We start from the raw sequence: 22,541 nt of genomic DNA on the forward strand, positions 1-22,541 counted from the left end.
AATGTCCTGAGATGCTAATGCTGCTGGTCCAATGACAGCTGCCAATTATACTGTTACTGTATGTGAAAAGCTAAAGTGGGACAGACATAAGTAGCTGCTCTTGAGACATACAGTATGTACACTTGTGTTTACTTGCACATTTCTATACGTTTAGCCACGTTTGAGGATTATTGAGTTTTATAATCAATCGAGTCAAAGATCAACTCTCACACACAAACACACACACACCCGGCTAAACAGGCAGTGAGAGAAAGTACATACATTTATTTTAGTGCTTTATTTAATGACAGTTTTGAGATTCTTAGTATTTGAACTAACTGGCAATTAATAATTATATTTCTCTACATGTTGAGGGAAATGTTTCAGCCAGTGGCTAACAGCTGCAGTTACTCATTACTTTTCAGATTAAGATTTTACATTAAAAAAAGAACATATTATAAGCTTATAAAATACAATGACTTGGTATAGGAGGTAAATAAACACACTGTGATGTTCATGAAGTAGATGTCCTGTTCAATCCTTGGCCCAAGCTGAGTAAGATCAAACTGCCATTAGGTCAGTTAGAAACGAAAGCACAATATTGTCATGTTATAGAGCAGAGGTTTCTCACCGCTTTCAGCACAGGAGCCCAAATGATTGAATGCAGTCTCACCCTGGAAACTCATTAAAACACATCACATGGGAAACCGACTGAAACTGGGTCGGGGAACCAGTGGTTTTGGAAACGCTGATTTAGGTTCCTGCTGTTCCGAAAGGTCATGACTCGTGATGTCGCTGTACGCCAAAACTTGTCAAGAGCTAAGAAAAGGCAACTTAGATCAGTGCTTTTCAACCATTTTGGCGTGTTACTGTTTAAAGATACAAATAATTTTAGGGGGTAAATTTATCCAGTAAATCAAAATAACAAAAGCAATGATTAGAAGAAAATTAAACAGAATTTGGCACAGCAAAAATATGTCTCTATTCTCCTGTCCTGTTAATCAATTAGCGACCCCTCAGATTTGTCTTGTGTCCCCTTGTACCTACAGCTTCCAGGCCTTAGGTTGGGACCAGAACCTTTATTTTTGAGTTTATCTGATGGGCACTTGAAAGGGTGTTATAATCCTAAGGGCTGAACTGTATCACCATTCAACTGAATTCTAACAAGAAAATAAAACTGGATTTTCGGGGGTTCACAGTCTGAAACGCTAATGTCAGTGTAGATGCATCAATATGTGATTTATGTATGCTTGAATACAGTTTCATGGGCATTTTGTTTTAACTATCTGTAGATCACCAGGCCAAAACAAAGTATTTCCATTTTCATTTCCTTGTCTTTGTGGTTTGAGTGTTTGAGTTGTTTTTACTAAGCAATGCCATATTTCTTTCCTAGGCGATGGACCTGTACTACCACAATGAGTCAGACCCAGACAGCTACTGTTGCCCTGGCGACAACAGTAAGTCACCATCAACTAAGCCTGTTGTTTTGTATTCCTCCTCTTCCTCTTGTCTCTCCTTTTTTCCAATCCGTCTTTCACACTGTGTCTCCGGCGCACAAACTCTCCCTCCTCTGTTATCTTTCTCCAGCACCTCCCTCCGTCACTGGCAGATCGTTTCTCTTTATTATCTGCAGTTTAGTTTATTTTTACCATCAATCCAAAATTATCTTCTACCATTCATTCTCTGTCTGTTTTTCTCTTGTTTGTCATTTCCCTGCCGTCCAAACCTGATGGCTGTGGAAGCAAAAATGATTCAGCCTGCATACACACACTTTGTAACGTCACCTTACCTCACCACTTGGCCCTCTAATCCAACCTCTAAACGGGATAATAACTGTTGTCCATAAACCCAGATTACTATTTGTTGTTCTTTCTGTGGAAACCAGCAAAACAGTAGTTGCAGACACAGTACACAGGACTGATCATCATATAAATGACACGGTGACCTTTTCTGTTTACAGCTTCACTGCAGCAGACACATGTGTGTATGTCTCTTGCTTACATGTGTGCCACTGGGCAATAGTCCATAATCGGTTTATGACATAACTGGAAGCAACTGTGCTTTAATTTTCCATCATGCCCATTATTTCTGCCACACATCGCGGTCCAATCCAAAGGGCACAATCTGGGTGCGTGTGACATTTTGGCACAGAGCCTATCTACGGTGTTGCTACTTTTACCTTTGCTGGGAATCTTGCAGACACGAGCTCTTCTCATGAGTCTTTTTATGTGTGTGCATGTGTGTGTGTGTGTGTGTGTGTGTGTGTGTGTGTGTGTGTGTGTGTGTGAGAGAGATCACAATTTTTAGTAACAAACTTTAACTTCGTTTTTCTTTGGACTCAGAAAATTACATTTAATTAACATTTAAGATGCATTGCGTTGCAGTGCTTCTACGCTGTTTTGCTTTTCCACAAGGAACCATTCATTTCCACTCTTGGATATAAAAATCATCCATAACAAGTACTGTATTTAAAATGTCACTTCAGTAAAAGTATAATTATTATCAGCAAAATGTATGTAAAATATGAAAAGTAAAATTAGTGTTGCACTTGTGAGTGTTATGCTACTATACATTATATAATGGGATTGTAATGTATAAGCATTTCACTGTTGATGCTACTGCTTTAATTGGTCGAGGTGTGGCCAGCTTTAACTACTTTATATACTGTTGGTTAGTTTAATTAGACAGTGCTACACATTATATATAATCTCATTATATGTTTGTATGTAAAATCTAAAGATGTGTAAATATAGACATGAAATGGAAATAGTCAAAGTACAAGTGCTGACGTGCTTGTGGCAGAGCTGCAGGTACCTGCTGTCTGCTGGAACATCTCCAAGAGAGAAATGTGACAAGAGCCCTATTCTGATGAAAATGTTTTTCACTGGGAGTAGTCTGCCTGTTAATTATGGGAGTTTTCCGAGAGAAATTCAAGCAATTAGCCGAGCTGGTGACAAGCTGTTCCTGTGGCCTCGGCCGTGATGCCGCTACACCCTGTCGTTCCAAGTTCAGCAATTAGTGGCTTCAGAAACACTTTTAAGTTGAAGAGTGTCACACGTCACAGGGATTTACAGTGATGAAGTGATATGTGTGTGTGATGTAACGAGCAGCAGAGAGCAAGAGAAAGAAAGGTATAGATCCAGTAATGATAATTATAGCTAGTGGACTCTATACAGAGGAACAAATAGCAAACAACTGGTCGATAGATAGAAGATAGACTTTGACTATGGCTCAGTTCTAACTAGTCAGACTTCAGATCCATCCGTTGCACTGAGGTATCTACTCTTTTACTCTTATGAGTAGGACTAATTTGCAATTATTTCTGGATAAATTAAGACTTCTTTCAAACTAAAAAAACATGGCTGACATGTCCAGCCACAGGTCAGTTCAGTCCAGTAGAAAATCCTTGACTTTAGGTTGAATTCAAGAGCAGCAAGGACATTTTGCTGTGAGAATTCACACCAAAAACCCGATGCAGAATAAAATCTCTTCACAGTGCAGACCTGTAGCAGAGCTGAGATCCTTTGTGAATGGACTCACTACTTTTTCTACCTTGTCAGTCTGACTCAGGGTAGTTAACTTGTGCAAGAGAAAACGATTGATGGTGACTAATATTTCCGAGGTGTTACTGCCATATCTAAAAACTCTTCTCATGGCTCTCTCCACAACATAGTTCTTTGCTTATTTTTTGTCATTTGATGCCACTGGTCAGCAGATTTATTGGTTATCACCATGGAAACATTGCATAGTTAAAAGTGGGGTCAGGTGGTTCACTTTTTAGGCCTAAAATAAGTCTTTATTTTTGAGAAACTGTCTAACTTGGAGTAGACTAATCTAAGAGCAAAATCAAGACTCGCCCAAGACTTCAGACGAGTTTAAAATATCTTTGAGAAACCTGCCTCGTGTGTGTTTGTTCTCTCAGATAAAGTACAGAGTGGTCTTATGTAACAAAGCATCTGCTGAGGACACCCTTATTATACCACATTAGTATGTTCATCAACTTGCTGCAGTACAGCTAATCAGCATTTACACACTGAGTTGGTGAGCTCTTCGTTCTCAGATGACAACAGGTTTATATAACATGATTACTAAGCCTGAGTTTGTATGTGTGTGTGTGTGTGTGAGTGTGTGTGTGTGTGTGCGTGCGTGTGTGTGTGCGTGCACGTTCTTTGCTCTTTTGTTCTCAGTGACATAGTGAAATACTATCAACAGGTCCTTGTCTGAAGCTGTTATTTACACTTTTCTCCCACCATTTATGACGCATCACTCACCTTCCCTTCAGAGCTTAAACAGGCAAACACACCTACACACAGACATACACATTCAATACAACCAAGATATGCATGTAATTCATAAAGGACTCCTAGACAGTTCCGACAGTTTTGAGAGGATTTTTTGAACATGTTTGTTTCCATTATACCATGAAGACTTACAGCACGTCTTTAATAGAGACAGTGCTGTATTCAGACTGCAAATGGCATAATGCACTCCCTGTCCCTTAAACCCAACTTTGACCATCACATTCATAATTCTAGCCTAAATCCTCACCCCCATACTACCCCACTAAAAAATTGAGGATGCACCAAAATGTCCTCTCTTTGCAAACTCAAATAATAAATACATGAAATGTCCTCAAAAAGACTTAAATCCAACAGAACTAAATCACACTATAAAGCTTTGTTTTATGGGTTCATAAGTGCCACATTATTTCCTCACAGAATTTTCAAAATCAACCCGGAGAGAACCTTGACAAACCACTACGGTGATGGTCAATGATGAGGTAGCTGAACAGATAAGTAGCCTACTTTTTGGTAACCTAGCAAGCCAACCAGGCCACACTCCCACACTGACACTTCACCAAATCCAGTGGCAACATAAAAGCCTAGCTGTCCTCTCTGAATAGCCGAGGCCTTTATGTAACAGTGTCATTTGGTTCCTCACCACCGAGGCTCATTCACATTCATCCCCAGATCAACTATAGCCACAAACACACTCATCATCCCCGGAACAGAAAACGGACATTACAAGATGGAGGGAAGAGAAAATGATGACTGACATGAGCGGACTTAATGGATGGATGTCAACTGCCGGAGACAGCGCGAATATGGGCATGTGCTGGTCTTTGTGTATGTGTGGGTATGCTGTTGTAGGTGGGTGGGCTGAGGGAGTATGTGTGTGTGAGTGTGTGTGTGTGTGTGTGTGTGTGTGTGTGTGTGTGTGTGTGTGTGTGTGTGTGTGTGTGTGTGTTTTTACTTCAACTTTAATATCCTGCACCTCAACTCCTCTGACGCTGCAGTGAAACCCTTCCTGTCCTTTCATCAAATGATCCCCGGGGTGTGTGTGTGTGTGTGTGTGTGTGTGTGTGTGAGTCAATGCTGGCTTTGGCAATGATGACAGTGCCACAGGGGGGTTACATAACGTACAAGTGTCTCACATACACACACACACACGCACACACAGACATAGAAAGGCAGTAAACACACAGCTTGAGTATTGTGGAGCCTCCTCTTGTTCGTGGTCCGAGCCTCGAGCTGCCTGTAAATTCAGAGGGGGAAGAGGGCCAGAAAGGAAAAACACTGTGTGGAGCTTTTGTTAGTATTTCTCCCTCTCTCTCTTGCTCTCTCTCTCTCTTTCTTCCTCTCTCCTCATATTCTCTCAACACCTCTCTCTCATTTCATTCAACTCTGGGCTATGACCACAGATGCAGACACAAGAGCAGTGCTTACACTCCTTTGGAGGTAACGTAACAATTTTTTTTAAAGCATTCACCACTACATTTTTTTTTTTTTTTAGCTCTTTATGTCAGGTTTTCAAGGTCGACACTTTTTGCACACTTTCCTTATGTTCTTACTGCTCTCTTTTGAGGAGGCAATATGTGACCTGCAAGCTCTCACTTGTTTGGCTCGTGATACTTTCAAGTGCTAATAACGGATGTCGGTTTGTGTCTCACACGGACTGCTACTGCTACTAGGTAATAAATGCACACTGATGGATGGTACTTTATCGCCGCAACCTGTGCTGTCTCAAGGAGAAATCTCTTTTTCTAACCAACTGCGTGAGGTTCTTGGCATTTCAGTGAGGGAGGGGTGTGTTGGACACCTTGAGGGAACATAGGAAGTACCTGATGTGCCCTTTCTCGCTCTATTTTAGAAAGTGTGTGTGTGTCTGTGTGTGTGTGTGTGTGTGTGTGTGTGTGTGTGTGTGTGTATGTGTGTGTGTTCTGTCAGTCTCCCTGCAAAGTTTGTTTTGCCCTCCAGCTCTCTGTATGTGTGTATGTGTGTGTGTGTGTGTGTGTGTGTGTGCATGTGTGAAAATGTGTGTGCATCAGGTGGCTGTGGGGGACAGATTAATAATAGATTTGACCTGAGTTAAGGGAGAAACAGAGACAGCAGTAAAGAGTGGATGCTATATTTAAAAACTGCAAAGTCATACATGCAGCCACACAATGATTTTCTCAAAGAGGCCGGGGGTCAGGAACAAAAGAATACACACACTCTCTCTCTCTCACACACACACACAGCCACAGCCATCTTCTTGACTCTATATAATTTGTGGATGAGTCTTAATCGCTGCTTGTCTTTGTCTCTGCGCTTCCGCAGTGTAATAACGATTGCACTCGGGGTAGCTGTCGCACAAAAGCATAGCCTTCATTTTCACACACTCGCTTACCTTTGAATTTGTGATTGCCGGTTTGAACACAGACAGACAGGCCGGATAAATCTTGATGGGGAAAATGAAGAAGCAGCATTTGCACCCTTAGTAACACCACAGAGGTAACCTTGAGCAAGGCCAATAACCCCCCCCGCCCCACCCCCCCCCCACTGCTCCTGCTTGGTGGCCAGTGGATCAAATTGTGGTTGTACTGGGCAGCTGGTCAGCTTTTGGGGTGAATGGGTGCAACTGTGTAAGTGTACTCAAGGTAATTCCTGAAAATGAGTGAAACTTTCCAGAATAAGTAAAGGTTTTTTTTGAAAAAAAAAAATTATATTCCAGCTGAAAACACTCTCAAAGTGAAACTCAAAGTTTCAAAGGTTCAGTTTATTCATCTGTAAAAATCCTAATAAAAAAAACACAGGAAATAAATACCCATAAAATGAAATTTTACATACAAAAAAACATAATAAAACTGCAAATAAAACATACAAAAAAAATATAGAAGCAGACTGTGACTAAAATGAATTAAAATATGCCAAATACCTGGGTGTATACACATGCACAAATAGTTGGGGGAGCAATTCATCAAGAGACAGGGGTAATATGACCCCAACTTCAAACTCCTAACTCCTGAATTAATGTGAACACTATGAATTTTTTAATTCCCTCAGTGGGTGGCCATAGTGGGGAAAAACTACATGCCAGCCAGTGAATAAGAAACGATTTGTAAAAGAGGGAATTTTAACAACCCAAGTGGTCGCATGAGCCAGTTTTACCTTTGTGTGATGCTGAAATGTCACAGTTAAAGAAAAGTGCAGTTTCAAGTGAAATACAGTTGAATAGTGAGCCAGTGTGATAATACAGACGTCCATTGGCATTATGTGTTATGGATGAACAGCATTTCAAATACTTCTTTTAAATTTACAGGCACCTAAAAATAATATCGGGCTCAAAAATCCATCAGTTTCATGAGCTTATACCAGTTCATCCATGTTCATGCGGGGGGAGGGGGGTGTGGCTGCAGAATTAAATACATAAACCTACTGTTTGTTTCTTTTGTTTATTTGTGATAAAAGTTTATTGCAAAATTTCCAATGCCGAAAGTAGGAGCTCATGAGGAGCATTTGAAGGCAGCATATCCCCCGCCCTGAGGAAAACTCAACCAACCATGCGTGAAACACAAAACTGGAAGGAAATAGAGGCGGGACGTCTCCGCCCTGAACAGTAAGAAAAAAAAAAATTGCTTGATGAAACTAACCAAGAAGAAGAATGCGGTGTAGTTCGATTACCTCCCAGCCGAAGAACCTATAGCCCCTCTCTCCTTGTTGTGATTCGGGACATAAAGCATCCTTATGAAAGACAAAACGACCGCTTTGACGTGTAAGTAGTATGCATTGTATTTGAAAGCAACATCGATAGATCTATCCAAGAAATCTTTATAGCACTCCTATGATACTCCTATGGGAAACTAATGGTCTTATTATGAGACTCAATGGTGTTTGTGCAGTAACCGGCCTATTGTGATATTTATAGTTTCTTTCGTAAGCATAGCTGTTAACCCACTTTGTGTGTCTGTGGAGTGTCTGTGTGGCTGGGAAGAAAGCCCTGGCAGACATACTTGGGGAGGGGGGGGGGGGGTGCTCCATCCATTCACCCCATAATCCCGTGACCTGGATTTATGATGCTGCTATCTATGCTGGAAATGCCTCGCTGATAGGGGCTCTGTTTAAAAGTGCCAGAGAAACGTTGGCAGCTCCAGTTTGCAACTAGTTGAACTCTGGAGCCGCGGGCAGTCAAAAATGAGAACTCCCTCAGACCTGAAAGGTTTGTTTGTTTCCCGTGGAAACGGAATCTGATGTGGCTTTTCGGTGTAGAATAGACGATTGAGACAAGATTTACAAACATCTGTTCTGATTTTACATAAGTTTTTTTTGTGATAATGCAGTTTGCATGATGCAACAGTTTACCTATATTGTACTGTTTTGTACAGCTGTTTGCTTACATTGTCCAGACTTGCTTTTTTTTCCCAATTAAGTGTTGCTTCATGTGGGACTTTTTTACGCGGATTCACTCCTTCTTTTTACTCACGGTTAACACTGCCCTGTTTCATTGGATTTCCTTTGGCCTTCACAGGTGATATCGCCTTACATACTCTCATTCCACTGAGGGGTGTTGATAAAACTTGAACCAGGTGCCTTACATAACCGTGCCTAACTGATCCCGTCTGGTCCTCTGCGTGCCAGCGGCCAAAACGCAGCGCAGGGTGGCATTTTCCCCGTAGAATTTCATTTTTTGAACATCACATTGAAGTGTTTTGGCTTCCCCCCCCTGAGAGGCTTACCGGTTATAACAGATTGTGGATCTGAGCTCTTTCTTCTTCTTCTTCTTTTTTCTCTCTCTCTCTGGATGCTGGATGTATTCGGGTAAGGAGTTTCTCAGTCTGTACTTTTCCACTACCGGCGGCTTTTCTTGGCATCTGGCCTCCCTCGGCTCAGGCTCTCCCTCTCGTCTTTTGTATAACCTGCGTCACTCCCGGCTGTTTTTTAATTGAGAGGCAGCCAAACAGTTAAGCTGATAGGCCTAGTTAGGAGACTATCAGATTATTTGTACAGGACCTACTTGCAGACTCAGGGGGGGTTAGGCAGGGGAGTATGGATACAACTGTGACAAAAATAATCAGCAGCTTGGAGAATGAAGCCGAGTCTCTCTTGAGCAGTTTCACTTCATGTGCACATTTACTCTGTAGCCCTGGAACATTAAGTGGCACCATATGTTAACCTAGTGGACACAGCTGGGTGCCATTAGTCTATAAGATTTGTTTCTGCAGCTGGAAATGTGCTGCCTTGGTGACAATTTCAGACTGTATGACACACGGGACGTTAAGCAAAGTTGCTATGGTATTGCACAAACATATGTGCAAATAGTACAAGCCAGCCTTGTGGTAAATGACTCTTTTTTTCCTCCTATGTTTTTTGACGCAAGCACATCTTGAGGTGCGGCTGTGACGCGCAGGGAGCGCAACGGCCTCTGATTGGTCGAGAGCGGGATCGCTCACCCTCTCGTGGCCCATTTACCGGAGTGAAATGTTTGCAAGGGATTACGCCCACCGGGAGGGAGGTTGGAGGGGGGTGGAGGTGGCGTATGGGGGGAGGAGGGCAGCTCCGCCCTCCTCCTCCTCCTCCTGGCCTGTTATAAAACAAGAGCCAAAAGCAAGTTAGTTATATTTTGACTTTGGCCAGTTGATGAGTGCAGAGTGTCTGTTTAACTCATCACATCATGACGATCAAGACAGAAACAGAGAAGCCTGTCCTGACTTACTCGAAATCCAGAGGGCTAGTGGCTTTAGTCACCGGTATGGAGTCACAACTGGATACTTTAAGCTGATTCTTCATGACATGGATTGGCAGCTTTTTGCTTTTTTGTTTAAAAATCTAAATATTCTTTTTTTTTTCTCCCATTTTTCTCCTTTGCTTTGCAGCTTTCATGAAACAGAGGAGGATGGGTCTGAACGACTTCATTCAGAGGCTTGCCACAAACTCCTACGCCTGCAAGCAGTGAGTACCATCTGACTCATGTTATTGTTCTGCATTCACCACTGGACACAGCACTGGGAAACACAAGCAGAAATGCCAGTTGTCTGTCCTCTGGAGAAACTTTGTGACTTCATGTGACTCCCAGATCAGCTAATTTACATTTTGAAAAAAAAAAAAAAAAAACACACACACACACAAAGGAGGATCTTTTTGATGCTTTCCAGTAGATGTACTAAGTTTTATTTCTTTGTTTTTTTTCAGTCCTGAGGTTCAGTCTATTCTGAACTTAAGTCCTCCTCAGGATGCCGAACTCATGAACGCAAACCCCTCTCCTCCTGTAAGTATATTTGAATTAAACATTGAATTATGTGCTTCTTCCTTTTGTTGTTGTTTTGTACACTTTGACATATGCAGAGATGCACAAACGTTACCTCGCTTAACATGTTTACCATGCATTTTGGAGTTGTGTTATGGCTCTAACTCCCCCCATCCTTTTCTCCCTTGCTCCCCCTCTCACAGCCCAGTCCATCCCAACAGATCAACCTCGGTCCATCCTCCAACCCTTCAGCCAAACCCAGCGACTTTCACTTCCTCAAGGTGATCGGCAAGGGCAGCTTCGGCAAGGTCCTGCTGGCACGCCACCGCGCCGATGACCAGTTCTACGCGGTCAAAGTCTTACAGAAAAAGGCCATTCTCAAGAAGAAGGAGGTAAATGCACTTGCACACAAGGCACTCACACTGGAAACACACACTCAGATGAGCTCATACGAAAAGGCCTCTTCTGGTCAACATGTCCAACCCTTGCTCTTTGTGTTACCTCAGGAGAAACACATCATGTCAGAGAGGAATGTGCTGCTAAAGAATGTCAAGCACCCGTTCTTGGTGGGTCTGCACTATTCTTTCCAAACGGCAGATAAACTCTACTTCATCCTGGACTACATCAATGGAGGCGAGGTGAGTCACTTGCTGAACTGCTGCCCGAAAAGAAAGAGGAGAGAGATGGAAAGAGGAGAAGGGAGGAGCTGAGCTATTTAAAGAAGGAAGTTGATTGAACGAGGAAAGAGGGGAAAACTTACGGTGGATAGAGCTGAAAGAAAAAAGGGGAAGGGAGGTAGTGGACACAACCTGTTAATTCAGAATGATAATCAGACATGAAGATGAGGCAGTGTCAGAGACAGACAAGGGGGGGATTTCCTGTCATGAGAAGCAGAACAGAGGCTGTCGCTCTCTTGTCTCTTTTTTTCTGTCTCTCTTTCACTAAAGGAAACACCTCTCAGGAAATCATGGGGTGGGCTGGGACAGCGGGAGAGACTCGGGGGGCCAAAATTAGCAGCGCCATTCAGACTCAGTGTGTGTCTAATCGAGCTAATTTCCTGCGATTGTTGGACGAGCAAAGACAGTGCTGATTAAATATGGGGCCTTATCAGGAAACAGGACACATTTACTCTCCTTCTCCCCTTTCTCTTTTCTTCCCCTCTTTTTTCTCTCCATCCTACTGCTCTCTCACTCCACCTCTGGCCCTCATGTCATCCGTCCTCCCCTGTCAAACTTTTGAAGCCGTCTCCTTCCTGCCTCTTTATTTCCTCCCATCTAGTTTCCTTTCTGTCTCTGTATCTGTCCCTTTATTACTGGCCTCTCTTGTACTAATTTCCTATCTCTGCACACGTCTCTGTCCCTGCAGCTTCACAGCCTCTGTAGATTAACCATGAGGAAAAATTATACACTCATGAATAACCCTTGCTTTCCTGTGTTTTTCTCTTTCTTCCAGCTGTTCTACCACCTACAGAGAGAGCGCTGCTTCCTTGAGCCCAGAGCCAGGTTCTACGCTGCAGAGATTGCCAGCGCTCTGGGCTACCTCCACTCCCTCAACATTGTCTACAGAGACCTGAAGCCAGAGAACATCCTGTTGGACTCCGAGGGACACATCATCCTCACAGATTTCGGCCTGTGCAAAGAGAACATCGAACCCAACGGGACCACGTCGACCTTCTGCGGTACGCCAGAGGTAAGGATGAATTCTCCAGTGATGCTGACTCCTACTGTTTCGGTCTTTTGACAGCACTCTGTAACATTCAGTATGCAACGCTCACCACTTCTCCCTGTCTTTGCCCCCCCCCTGCAGTATTTAGCTCCTGAGGTGCTACACAAGCAGCCGTATGACAGGACAGTAGACTGGTGGTGTTTAGGAGCTGTTCTCTATGAGATGCTCTATGGCCTGGTGAGTAACATTCACACTACATCATTTTATTGTAAACTTACATCCCACCCTCAATATCTTCTTCATAACATTATAAATACAGCTTATAGTATAATATTGAGTTCTACTGTACACTGTGAATAACAAAGGTACAGTTCTTTGACATCATTTATGTTCCGCATGTTGGCACAAGAATCTATGCGTGATTTAAAATGATATAATCAGTGTTTTGTCATGTGGATTCCTGAGATCTGAATCATTTCCTTTTGTCCCTCCTCAGCCTCCGTTCTATAGCCGTAACACAGCTGAGATGTACGACAACATCCTGAACAAGCCACTGCAGCTGAAACCCAACATTTCCAACGCAGCCAGACACTTGCTGGAGGGCCTGCTGCAGAAGGACCGGACCAAGAGGCTGGGCTGCACAGAAGACTTTGTAAGTGTTTGATTATGTGATTCCATATGTGTGTGTAGATGTTTTTTTGTTTTTTTGTTTTTTTTACACATTATCTCTGTTAAAGCCCATCCTTTAATTGTTTGTTTCTCTGCTCTTTTCCAGATTGAAATTAAGAACCACATATTCTTCTCCCCCATCAACTGGGATGACCTCAATTCAAAGAAGATCACCCCTCCCTTCAACCCCAACGTGGTATGTTCCATTTTAATACTCAAATAAGTGCTGACGATGGCAGATTTAGGATTTTCTACATTATAGTCTCCCTCTTTCCTCAGCTCTCAGTATTTGTAGCATGCACGCAGCGAATTAAAACATTTCCAATTATGGCTCGGTATTTTTACAGCCAGACTAATCCCCTGTTGTCTCCCTCTTCCATTACCCCCCTCTGCCCCCAGACGGGACCCAATGACCTGCGGCACTTTGATCCAGAGTTCACAGATGAGCCGGTGCCCAGCTCCATTGGCTGCTCCCCAGACAGTGCACTTGTCACAGCCAGCATCAAAGAGGCAGCCGAGGCCTTTGTGGGCTTCTCCTATGCCCCTTCTATGGACTCTTACCTATAGGATTTAAACACAGACACTCAATGGACACCAGTTTAGACTTACAGGACATGAACCTTGACATGTCCATGGATCTGCATCTTGACCCCACCCCCTACATTTCCCATCAGGATTGATGGATATTTTCGAACCAACCCCTGCAACAACTCTGCATCTACAAAAGTTTATACATGTGCACTTTCCACAATCTCTCCAACTCTTAAATACATTTAAGAAGACTTGCTACAAGAGGATGCCTGACATTAAAAGGACTTATTGGGGTTGTAATCCTCCATTTTACCACAATTTACCAACGCACAAATTCTTCAACCTTCCACAGCAGACACAAACCAAGATCCCTCTTCAGCCTTTGATTGCTCATCTGTAACCTGATAGTGGAGGTCCTTTGCACATAGCTCAGGCAGCTTAAAAGCCCCCCCCACCCCCCCACCCCCCTTCCGACCCTGAAGCCACAACTGACAAGCACACACACACACCAACTTCCACCTTTTCTCAAAAGAGGAAGGCTGGGCCGTACTGTACCAGCCCTGAAAAGGAATTCCATCTTCATCTGTGTAGCGAAACATCTTCTCTCTTTTAAGATTCTGTCTACCACCCATGGGGACCTGCGTGTTGAGTCTGAACGAGTAGCTCGGAGATGACATTCATTTTGGTGCTTTAGTTTCTTCTTATTTCCTTTCTGCATGTTTGAAAAGGGAGTCATTTGAAGCTGAATGTTACAGAGGGGGACGTTTTTATTTCTCTCAAAGGTGCCTTTATTTTTCTTCCCTTCTCTCCATCAGAACTCTTTTGGGTTTGTCTGTGTCAAACCTTAATGTCACAGTTTCACTCGTTGGGTTTTTTTTTTTTTTTTTAAGTCACCAGAGAGGAATGATGTAGCACTAAATTTTATACTCCTCCTCTGTCTTTAACACGTGAGATGTAGGAACTCAACTGATGTTTCATATCTTTCATTTGCACATAAAACAATAACGGTAATGCTGATAGAGAGAGACAGAGAGAGAGAGAGAGAGCACTGCTGCTAGGTGAGAAAGACAGTAACGTGTTCAGAGGTGTTTGTGTAGTTCTGCTTGCCAACTGTGTCCCCCTCATATAGTCTTCCATTCGCCTCACAGTAATGTAACGGCGGCCTGCTGACAGGCTGACTACATTGAAACTGAACATTCCATTTTAATATTGCTGTAATGCAGTTTGATGGTATTTAAGTTTGTTTGTATATTTGGAGTTATGTGTACTAGTTTTAATGTATATTGAACAAAAAACGACTAAAGGTATGCTTAAATATGTATATGTAACAATTCATGTTAAATGTACTGTAAATTGTAAAATTGTTTAAGATTTATGTGACCATGTTCAGTTTGCAATAAAAGTTTAACTTTATTACACCTTAAAAACTGGTTAAGGCTTCATTCTATTGGTTTTTCTTGTAGTCTGAATTATGCAGGTTCATCTTCTTTTAACATTGGCAGTGAATATCCAGCATCTGCGGAAAATAAGCACATCAAAGCATTTTTTAAGTTAGAGAGTAAATTTAAAAATGTAAGGAATGAAGATCAAATGGTAAACATTTACTAGTCCTGGTTGGAAGAGGCCTGAGGTACTGACCTCTGCCAGACGTCCCACATTAGTGGCGAATGGACTTTAACCACCTTTCATGCGTCAGCAGCCTTATACAACAATGATTGTGACGTCCAAGTGTGTGAGTGTGTGTGTGTGTGCATGGATGGCTGCCTTCACTGGCAAATTATTGGCTGGTCCCAGATAGACTGATGAGGCCACACCAGGACAAAAAGATATTAATAAACCCAGTTCAGCAAAGATGCTTTACAATGCACGGAAGAGCACTGATTTTCGATACAAAATAATATTGATAAATTACGTGGGAATAACATAAATGATATCTTCAGTAAGTTTACAGCAGGGTGGTGTGTTGATGTCCTTCTGCTTGAGTTCAAGGTTGTGTTGTCTGCTGAGGTGCATGCTGAATATCTGCCAGATCCAGGAGGTTATTATGTAGGTGACCTCTGACCTCTAACTTCCTGCCCCACAAAAGATTTACATTATAAAAGGACAGTGAGGAAACGGTGCTGGGTGAGACCCATAAAAGATTTAACTCTGTGGACTTGTCCAACCAATAGTTTGTTGCTCTTAGACGTTGCTAGTAAATTCAGTGAATCCAGAACAAAAGGGCTGCAGAATGTTTATGGATTGAACTATAACTGGGGAGAAGTCTTTACAGAGCATCAGTGCTTTTCAGAATTAGACAATACTGATGGCATCTTTTTGAGATACTATATCCCTATCTAAAATAATGATCTACACAGAGTTTATATGTATGTGTTCTGAGATTACAGACTCTTCATTTCACTGCCCTTCACTGAACACATATCTGTGCCCCATTATTATCTAAGAACTAAATTCACTGCTGTCACTGTAGTTTTTACCATTATTTTTCATCACCGTTGCCCACTGCTCTTGATCTCTACAAAGGGAAACAAATTTATAGAAAAATAGAATAAAAAACAAATACTGATTACGGATGCATCATGAAGATAGAGGCACAATCAATAAAACAAAAAAACATATACATGTAAGTAAAAAGTGTGGAATATTTTGGATATCATTAGTTTACTACACAATTGTTATTAGCTCTCATGTAGTTTGCAATCTCTGTATATAAAATTGTATTGTGCTGAAGATGTGCACAGTCTTGCACTACCATCTGCTGGCCAAGCCTTGAACTGGTAAAGTAAAACCAGCTGTTGATTTCACACACACAAAATTCACATGACAAATATGACTTTGTGACTGTGCATGAGATTTTTTAATGGACTGAGCTGACTGAGATGCAGTCAGGGGAGGAGTGGCAGATCTTTTTGGGAGAGGAGATGAAAACAGGCTCAATAGAAAAAGTAGAAGCAGATGGATTTGACATTACTGCCATTTTAACATTCTGAGAAATAAAGGTATAATTACAAATCTGTCTTTTACTTCAGCACCAAGGACAGCAGCACTCTCTCTGCTGCTAGGGGATGGAAAGGGGGATGGCAAGTTAAGAAGAGTTTGGTTGTTTTGCTAACAAGGGGGGCGGCAAAGGCCCTCAAATTCAAAACTATACTCCATCCTGTGCTCTCTGCTCTCAGTTAGTTGGCTGCAGGGCCTTGTAATCAAAATATCTTTATTTATTTGTTTATTTTCTCATACAGTAAGGCCATATTTTCTGATGGCTAAAACTTGCCAGACTCTGTGACCCTCATTCCAATGTGATTCTCTTGATCTTTCAATAGATTTTTTGGTGTTAACCAGTCTTTATAAGGGTATAGTATAGTAAGTAAAATATAATAAGTAAAATATAGTAAGGCAAATTTTTTTACAAAAATGTTATAGTATAGTAAGGCATAAATATGTGAAAAAAGCATAGTATATCAAGGCATGAAAATAACAAAAAACTTCATATTATGATTTGGCTTTAAAGTGTCATAGTATAGTAAGGCATAAAAATGGCAAAAAACATCACGGTATTACAAAATATAAAATGTCAAAAAAACTTAGTATAGTAAAACATCACATGTCATAGTATAGTAAGGCATAAAAATATAAAAAAAACGTCATAGTATAGTAAGGCATAAAAATATTTTAAAAAGATCATAGTATAGTAAGGCATAAAAATATTTTAAAAACGTCATAGTATAGTAAGGCATAAAAATATCAAAAAACGTCATAGTATAGTAAGGCATAAAAATATTAAAAAAACATCATAGTATACTAAGGCATAAAAATATCAAAAAACGTCATAGTATAGTAAGGCTTAAAAATATCAAAAAATGTTATAGTATAGTAAGGCATAGAAATGTCAAAAAATGTCACACTATAGTAAGGCATGAAAATATTAAAAAAACGTCATAGTATAGTATGGCAAAAAAAAAAAAAAAACATCATAGTACAGTAAGGCATAGAAATGTCAAAAAACATCATAGTATAGTAAGGCATAAAAATGTTTTAAAAAAACATCATAGTATAGTAAGGCATAAAAATGTCAAAAAAAGTCACAGTAAAGTAAGGCATTAAATGTCATGGTATAGTATGGCATAAAAATTTTAAAAACGTCATAGTATAGTAAGGCATAAAAATGTTAAAAAACGTAATATTATAGTAAGGCAAAAAACGTCATAGTATAGTAAGGCATAAAAATGTCAAAAACGTCATAGTATAGTAAGGCATAAAAATGTTAAAAAACGAAATAGTATAGTAAGGCATAAAACGTCATAGTAGAGTAAGGCATAAAAATGTCAAAAAACATCATAGTATAGTAAGGCAAAAAACTTCATAGTATAGTAAAGCATAAAAATGTTTAAAAAAAACGTCACAGTATAGTAAGGTAAAAAACGTCATAGTATAGTAAGGCATAAAAATATCAAAAAACATCATAGTATAGTAAGGCAAAAAACTTCATAGTATAGTAAAGCATAAAAATGTTTAAAAAAAACGTCACAGTATAGTAAGGTAAAAAACGTCATAGTATAGTAAGGCATAAAAATATCAAAAAACATCATAGTATAGTAAGGCATAAAAAAATTTAAAAAAAGTCATAGTACAGTAAGGCATAAAAATAAGGTATAAAATGTTTAAAAAAAATATCATAGTATAGTAAGGCATAAAAATGTCAAAAAAAGTCATAGTAAAGTAAGGCATCAAATGTCATGGTATAGTATGGCATAAAAATTACATAAAACGTTATAGTATAGTAAGGCATAAAAATGTCAAAACGTCATAGTATAGTAAGGCATAAAAATGTCAAAAACGTCACAGTATAGTAAGGCATAAAACGTCATAGTACAGTAAGGCATAAAAATGTCAAAAAACATCATAATATAGTAAGGCAAAAAACTTCATAGTACAGTAAGGCATAAAAATGTTTTAAAAAAAATGTCATAGTAAAGTAAGGCAAAAAACGTCATAGTATAGTAAGGCATAGAAATGTCAAAAAATGTCACAGTATAGTAAGGCATGAAAATATAAAAAAACTTCATAGTATAGTACGGCAAAAAAATATAAAAAACGTCATAATACAGTAAGGCATAAAAATGTCAAAAAACATCATAGTATAGTAAGGCATAAAAATATTTAAAAAAAATATCATAGTATAGTAAGGCATGAAAATATTCTAAAAAAACATCATAGTATAGTAAGGCATAAAAATGTCAAAAAAAAGTAGTAGGGCATCAAATGTCATGGTATAGTATGGTATGAAAATTACATAAATCGTCATAGTATAGTAAGGCATAAAAATGTTAAAAAACGTCATAGTATAGTAAGGCATAAAAATGTTAAAAAACGTCATAGTATAGTAAGGCAAAAAACCTCATACTAACTACTATCAGTATGAGCATAAAATGTTTAAAAACGCTCCATAGTTCAGTAAGGCATAAAATGTTAAAAAGTCTAAGGATAGTATGATTGAATAAAAATAGTTAAAACGTATGTAGTTATAGGTAACGTGTTACCGGGCCGGCTACTCTGGCCTCGTTTGTTGTGCTTAATCATTCTGTTTGCCAGGCGTGCCTGCCGGAGCGGTCCTGTATCCCTGTCACGCCAGATCCTCACTCCAGGACCACTCTCTAGCATCTGATATGATGGAAGCGTTTTCATGTGCTGCAGCATGGCCAGATCCCTGCCGAGGGCCACAGGACCACCGCAGCTAGTAAAGCTCGGCCCGTCTGTCAGTCGTAGGCCAGCTGACTATTAGTGGCAGCTCGCCTCTTTGTTGAAAGAACATTTCGGTATTTAGCATGAGTCGGTCGTTTATGCTGTGCGACAGTCTGTTTATGACTATTGGCTAAATAATTGTTATTGAAGCCTGGAAGTGGGGCGTCAGGTTTTAGATCTAACTGATGCCACTAGATTTTTGCCGGTTTATCTTGCTAAGTAGCGATTTTGGTATTCGTTAAGAAACACTAGGTGCAGGGGTGCTCTGTTATATCAGTGTAATCTTTTGGTTCCTTTAGTCGCCTTGGTAGCCAGTTTGCATTTTTTCCTTTTAACGTTTCACAGATGGATAACTTTGCCTTGTGCCATTAGCTCATATAAAAGATCCTCTTGTTTGTTATATCTGTTTTTGTATCTTTGGACAGCACCCATCGCGCCCCCATTCCTTGGTTTGTGTTTGTTTTTCTTATATAAAGTCAGTCCTTTCTACACATTTACAATACAAATTAAAGCAAGATACTATATCCTCCGATATTTCATTACCAAACTGGGTGTGATTCTGATGTACCTTAGCTGAAGCTCCGTATACTTCCCCTGAGAGCCGGGTTGTAACTAAGGGCAATAAAAATGTTAAAAAACGTCGGTAGTATAGGTAAATGGCATAAAAATGTTAAAAAAGCGTCATAGAAAAGTAAGGCATCAATTGTCATAGTAATAGTAAGCATAAAAATGGCATAAAACATCGTAGTATAGTAAGGCATAAATATGTAAAAAAAAAGTCATAGTATAGTAAGGCAGAAAAAGTTAATAAAAATGTAATTCCATAGTAAGGAATAAAAATGTCAAAAAAAGGTCACAGTATAGTAAGAGCATCAAAAAGTCTTTGCATAGTAATGTGATTAAAAAAAAATCATAGTATTTGTAAGGCATAAATCGTCATAGTATAGTAAGGCATAAAAATGGCAAAAAATGTCATTCATAGTAAGGCATGAAAAATGGCAAAAAACATCAGTAGTAAAGTAAGGCATCAAATGTCATAGAATGAGTAAGGCATAAAAATGTCAAAAACGTCACAGTATATTAAGGCATAAAAATGTTAAAAAACGTCATAGTATAGTTAAGGCATCAAATGTCATGGTATATGTATGGCATAAAAATTAAATAAAAACGTCAATAGTATGTAAATGGCATAGAAATATCAAAAAAGCCATAGTATAGTAAGGCAAAAAAAGTAATAAAAATGTAATTCTATAGTAAAAAAGAAATAAAAATGTCAAAAAATGTCACAGTATAGTAAGGCATAAAATGTCATAGTATAGTTAAGATAAATATGCAAAATTGTAAGTATAGTACAGGCATAAATGTCAAAAATGTCATAGTATAGTAAGGCATAGAAATGTCAAAAATGTCATTAGTAATAAGTAAGGCATAAAAATGTTAAAAAAAAGTCATAGTATAGTAAGGCATAAAAATGTTAAAAACGTCATAGTATAGTTAAGGAGCATAAAATGTTAAAAAACGTAATAGTATAGGTACAAATGTCATGGTATGGTATGGCATAAAAAATTACATAAAACGTCATAGTACAGTAAGGCATAAAAAATGTCAAAAACATCTACATAGTATAGTAAGGCAAAAAACCTCAATACTATATGTATGGCATAAAAATGTTTAAAAACGTCATAGTTCAGTAAGGCATAAAAATGTTAAAAAAGTCATAGGATAGTAAGGCAATAAAATTGTTAAAAAACGTCATAGCATAGTAAGACATATAAATGCCAAAAACATCATAGTATAGTAGAGGCATAAAAGTGTCAAAAGAAGTCATAGTAAAGTACAGGCATCAAATGTCTATGGTATAGTATGGCATAAAAATTACATCAAACGTCATAGTATAAGTAAGGGCATAAAAATGTTAAAAAAACGTTCATAGTAATAGTAAGGCATAAAAATGTTAAAAGATGCTCATAGCATAGTAAGGGCATAAAAATGTTAAAAACGTCATATGTATAGTAAGGCATAAAATGTCAAAAACGTATAGTACAGTAAAGGGCATAAAAATGCCAAAAACATCATAGTATAGTAAGGCATAAAAGTGTCAAAAGAAGTCATTAGTAAAGTAGGGCATCAAATGTTCATGGTATAGTATGGCATAAAAATTACATAAAACGTTCATAGTATAGTAAAGGCATAAAAATGTCAAAAAAACGTTCATAGTATACTAAGGCATAAAAATGTCAAAAACGTCATACTACAGTAAGCCATAAAATGCCAAAAATATCATAGTATAGTAAGGCATTAAAGTGTCAAAAGAAGATAAGTAAAGTAAGGCATCAAATGTCATGGTATAGCTATGGCATAAAAATATACTAAAACGTCAATAGTAATAAGTAAGAGATAAAAAATGTCAAAAAACGTCATAGTATGACTAAGGCATAAAAATGTAAAAAAACGTATAGTACAGTAAGGCATAAGAATGCTATGGATAAAGTGTCAAAAGAAAGTCATAGTAAAAGTAAGGCATCAAATGTCATGGTATAGTATGGCATAAAATTAATAAAACGTCATAGAGTATAGTAAGGCATAAAAATGTCAAAAAAACGTCAGGTAGTATAGAAATGCATAAAAGTTAGACATAAAAATGTTAAAAAACGTCATAGTATAGTAAGGCATAAAAATGTGTAAGAAAAAGTAATAGTATAACGTAGAGCAAAAAACGTAATAGTATAGTACACAAATGTCATGGGTATAGTATGGCCATAAAAATTAACATAAACACGTCATAGTACAAGGTAAGGGCATAATAAATGATCAAAAAACATCATACTATAGTACGGCATAAAATTGTTAAAAAAACATCCCATAGTATAGTAAGGCACAAAACGTCATTACAGTAAGGCATAAAAATGTAAAAAAAAAAAAAATGTCATTAGTAAAATAAGGCATCAAATGTTCATAGTTATAAAGTTAAAAAGGCACATAAAAATGGCATAAAACCATCATAGTAAAAGTAAGGCATAAAATGTACATAGTATAGTCGTAAGGCATAAAATATGTCAAAAAAGTTCTATAGTATAGTAAGGCAGAAAAAGTGAATAAAGCTTTGTGAATTCATACGTAGTAAGGAAATAAACATGTATCAAAAACGTCACAGTATAAGTAAGCATAAAACTTCATAGTATAGAGATGTATGGAAAATTGTCAAAAACGTCACAGTTATAGTAAGGCCATAAAATTCACAGTATATGGTAAGGCAAATAAAACTTCACAAGTATACTGGATAAGAGGTATAAAAGTCTTTTGCGATTGTGAAAGTGAATAAAAAAAAAATCATAGTATTGTAAGGCATAAATCATCATAGTATAGTAAGAGCATAAAATGGCAAAAAAATGTCATTATATATAAGGCATGAAAATGGCAAAAAACCATCATAGTAAAGTAAGGCTCAAATTCAA

General features: G+C 38.8%; 1 protein-coding gene across 4 annotated transcripts in view; it reads left to right on the plus strand.

The window, feature by feature from the left end:
• Positions 1-14,761, plus strand: part of sgk1 (serum/glucocorticoid regulated kinase 1) — a 37,083-nt gene extending 22,322 nt beyond the window's left edge. For 2 of the 4 annotated variants that reach the window (XM_022764481.1, XM_022764488.1), the window contains 10 exons: positions 1,373-1,436; positions 10,112-10,187; positions 10,428-10,503; positions 10,686-10,874; positions 10,989-11,120; positions 11,935-12,171; positions 12,289-12,384; positions 12,644-12,799; positions 12,923-13,012; positions 13,216-14,761. In XM_022764481.1, the coding sequence (XP_022620202.1) occupies positions 1,373-1,436; positions 10,112-10,187; positions 10,428-10,503; positions 10,686-10,874; positions 10,989-11,120; positions 11,935-12,171; positions 12,289-12,384; positions 12,644-12,799; positions 12,923-13,012; positions 13,216-13,383 (1,284 nt within the window). In that variant the 3' untranslated portion in view covers positions 13,384-14,761. Of the gene's footprint in view, positions 1-1,372; positions 1,437-7,889; positions 8,014-9,851; positions 9,986-10,111; positions 10,188-10,427; positions 10,504-10,685; positions 10,875-10,988; positions 11,121-11,934; positions 12,172-12,288; positions 12,385-12,643; positions 12,800-12,922; positions 13,013-13,215 lie in introns of those variants that run through there. The other 2 variants (XM_022764494.1, XM_022764489.1) reach the window with 2 other exon arrangements.
• The last annotated feature ends 7,780 nt before the right edge of the window (positions 14,762-22,541 follow it).

The sequence above is a fragment of the Seriola dumerili genome, unplaced genomic scaffold (assembly GCF_002260705.1).
Source record: "Seriola dumerili isolate Sdu_G_001 unplaced genomic scaffold, Sdu_1.0 BDQW01000025.1, whole genome shotgun sequence".
Lineage (NCBI taxonomy): Eukaryota > Metazoa > Chordata > Actinopteri > Carangiformes > Carangidae > Seriola > Seriola dumerili.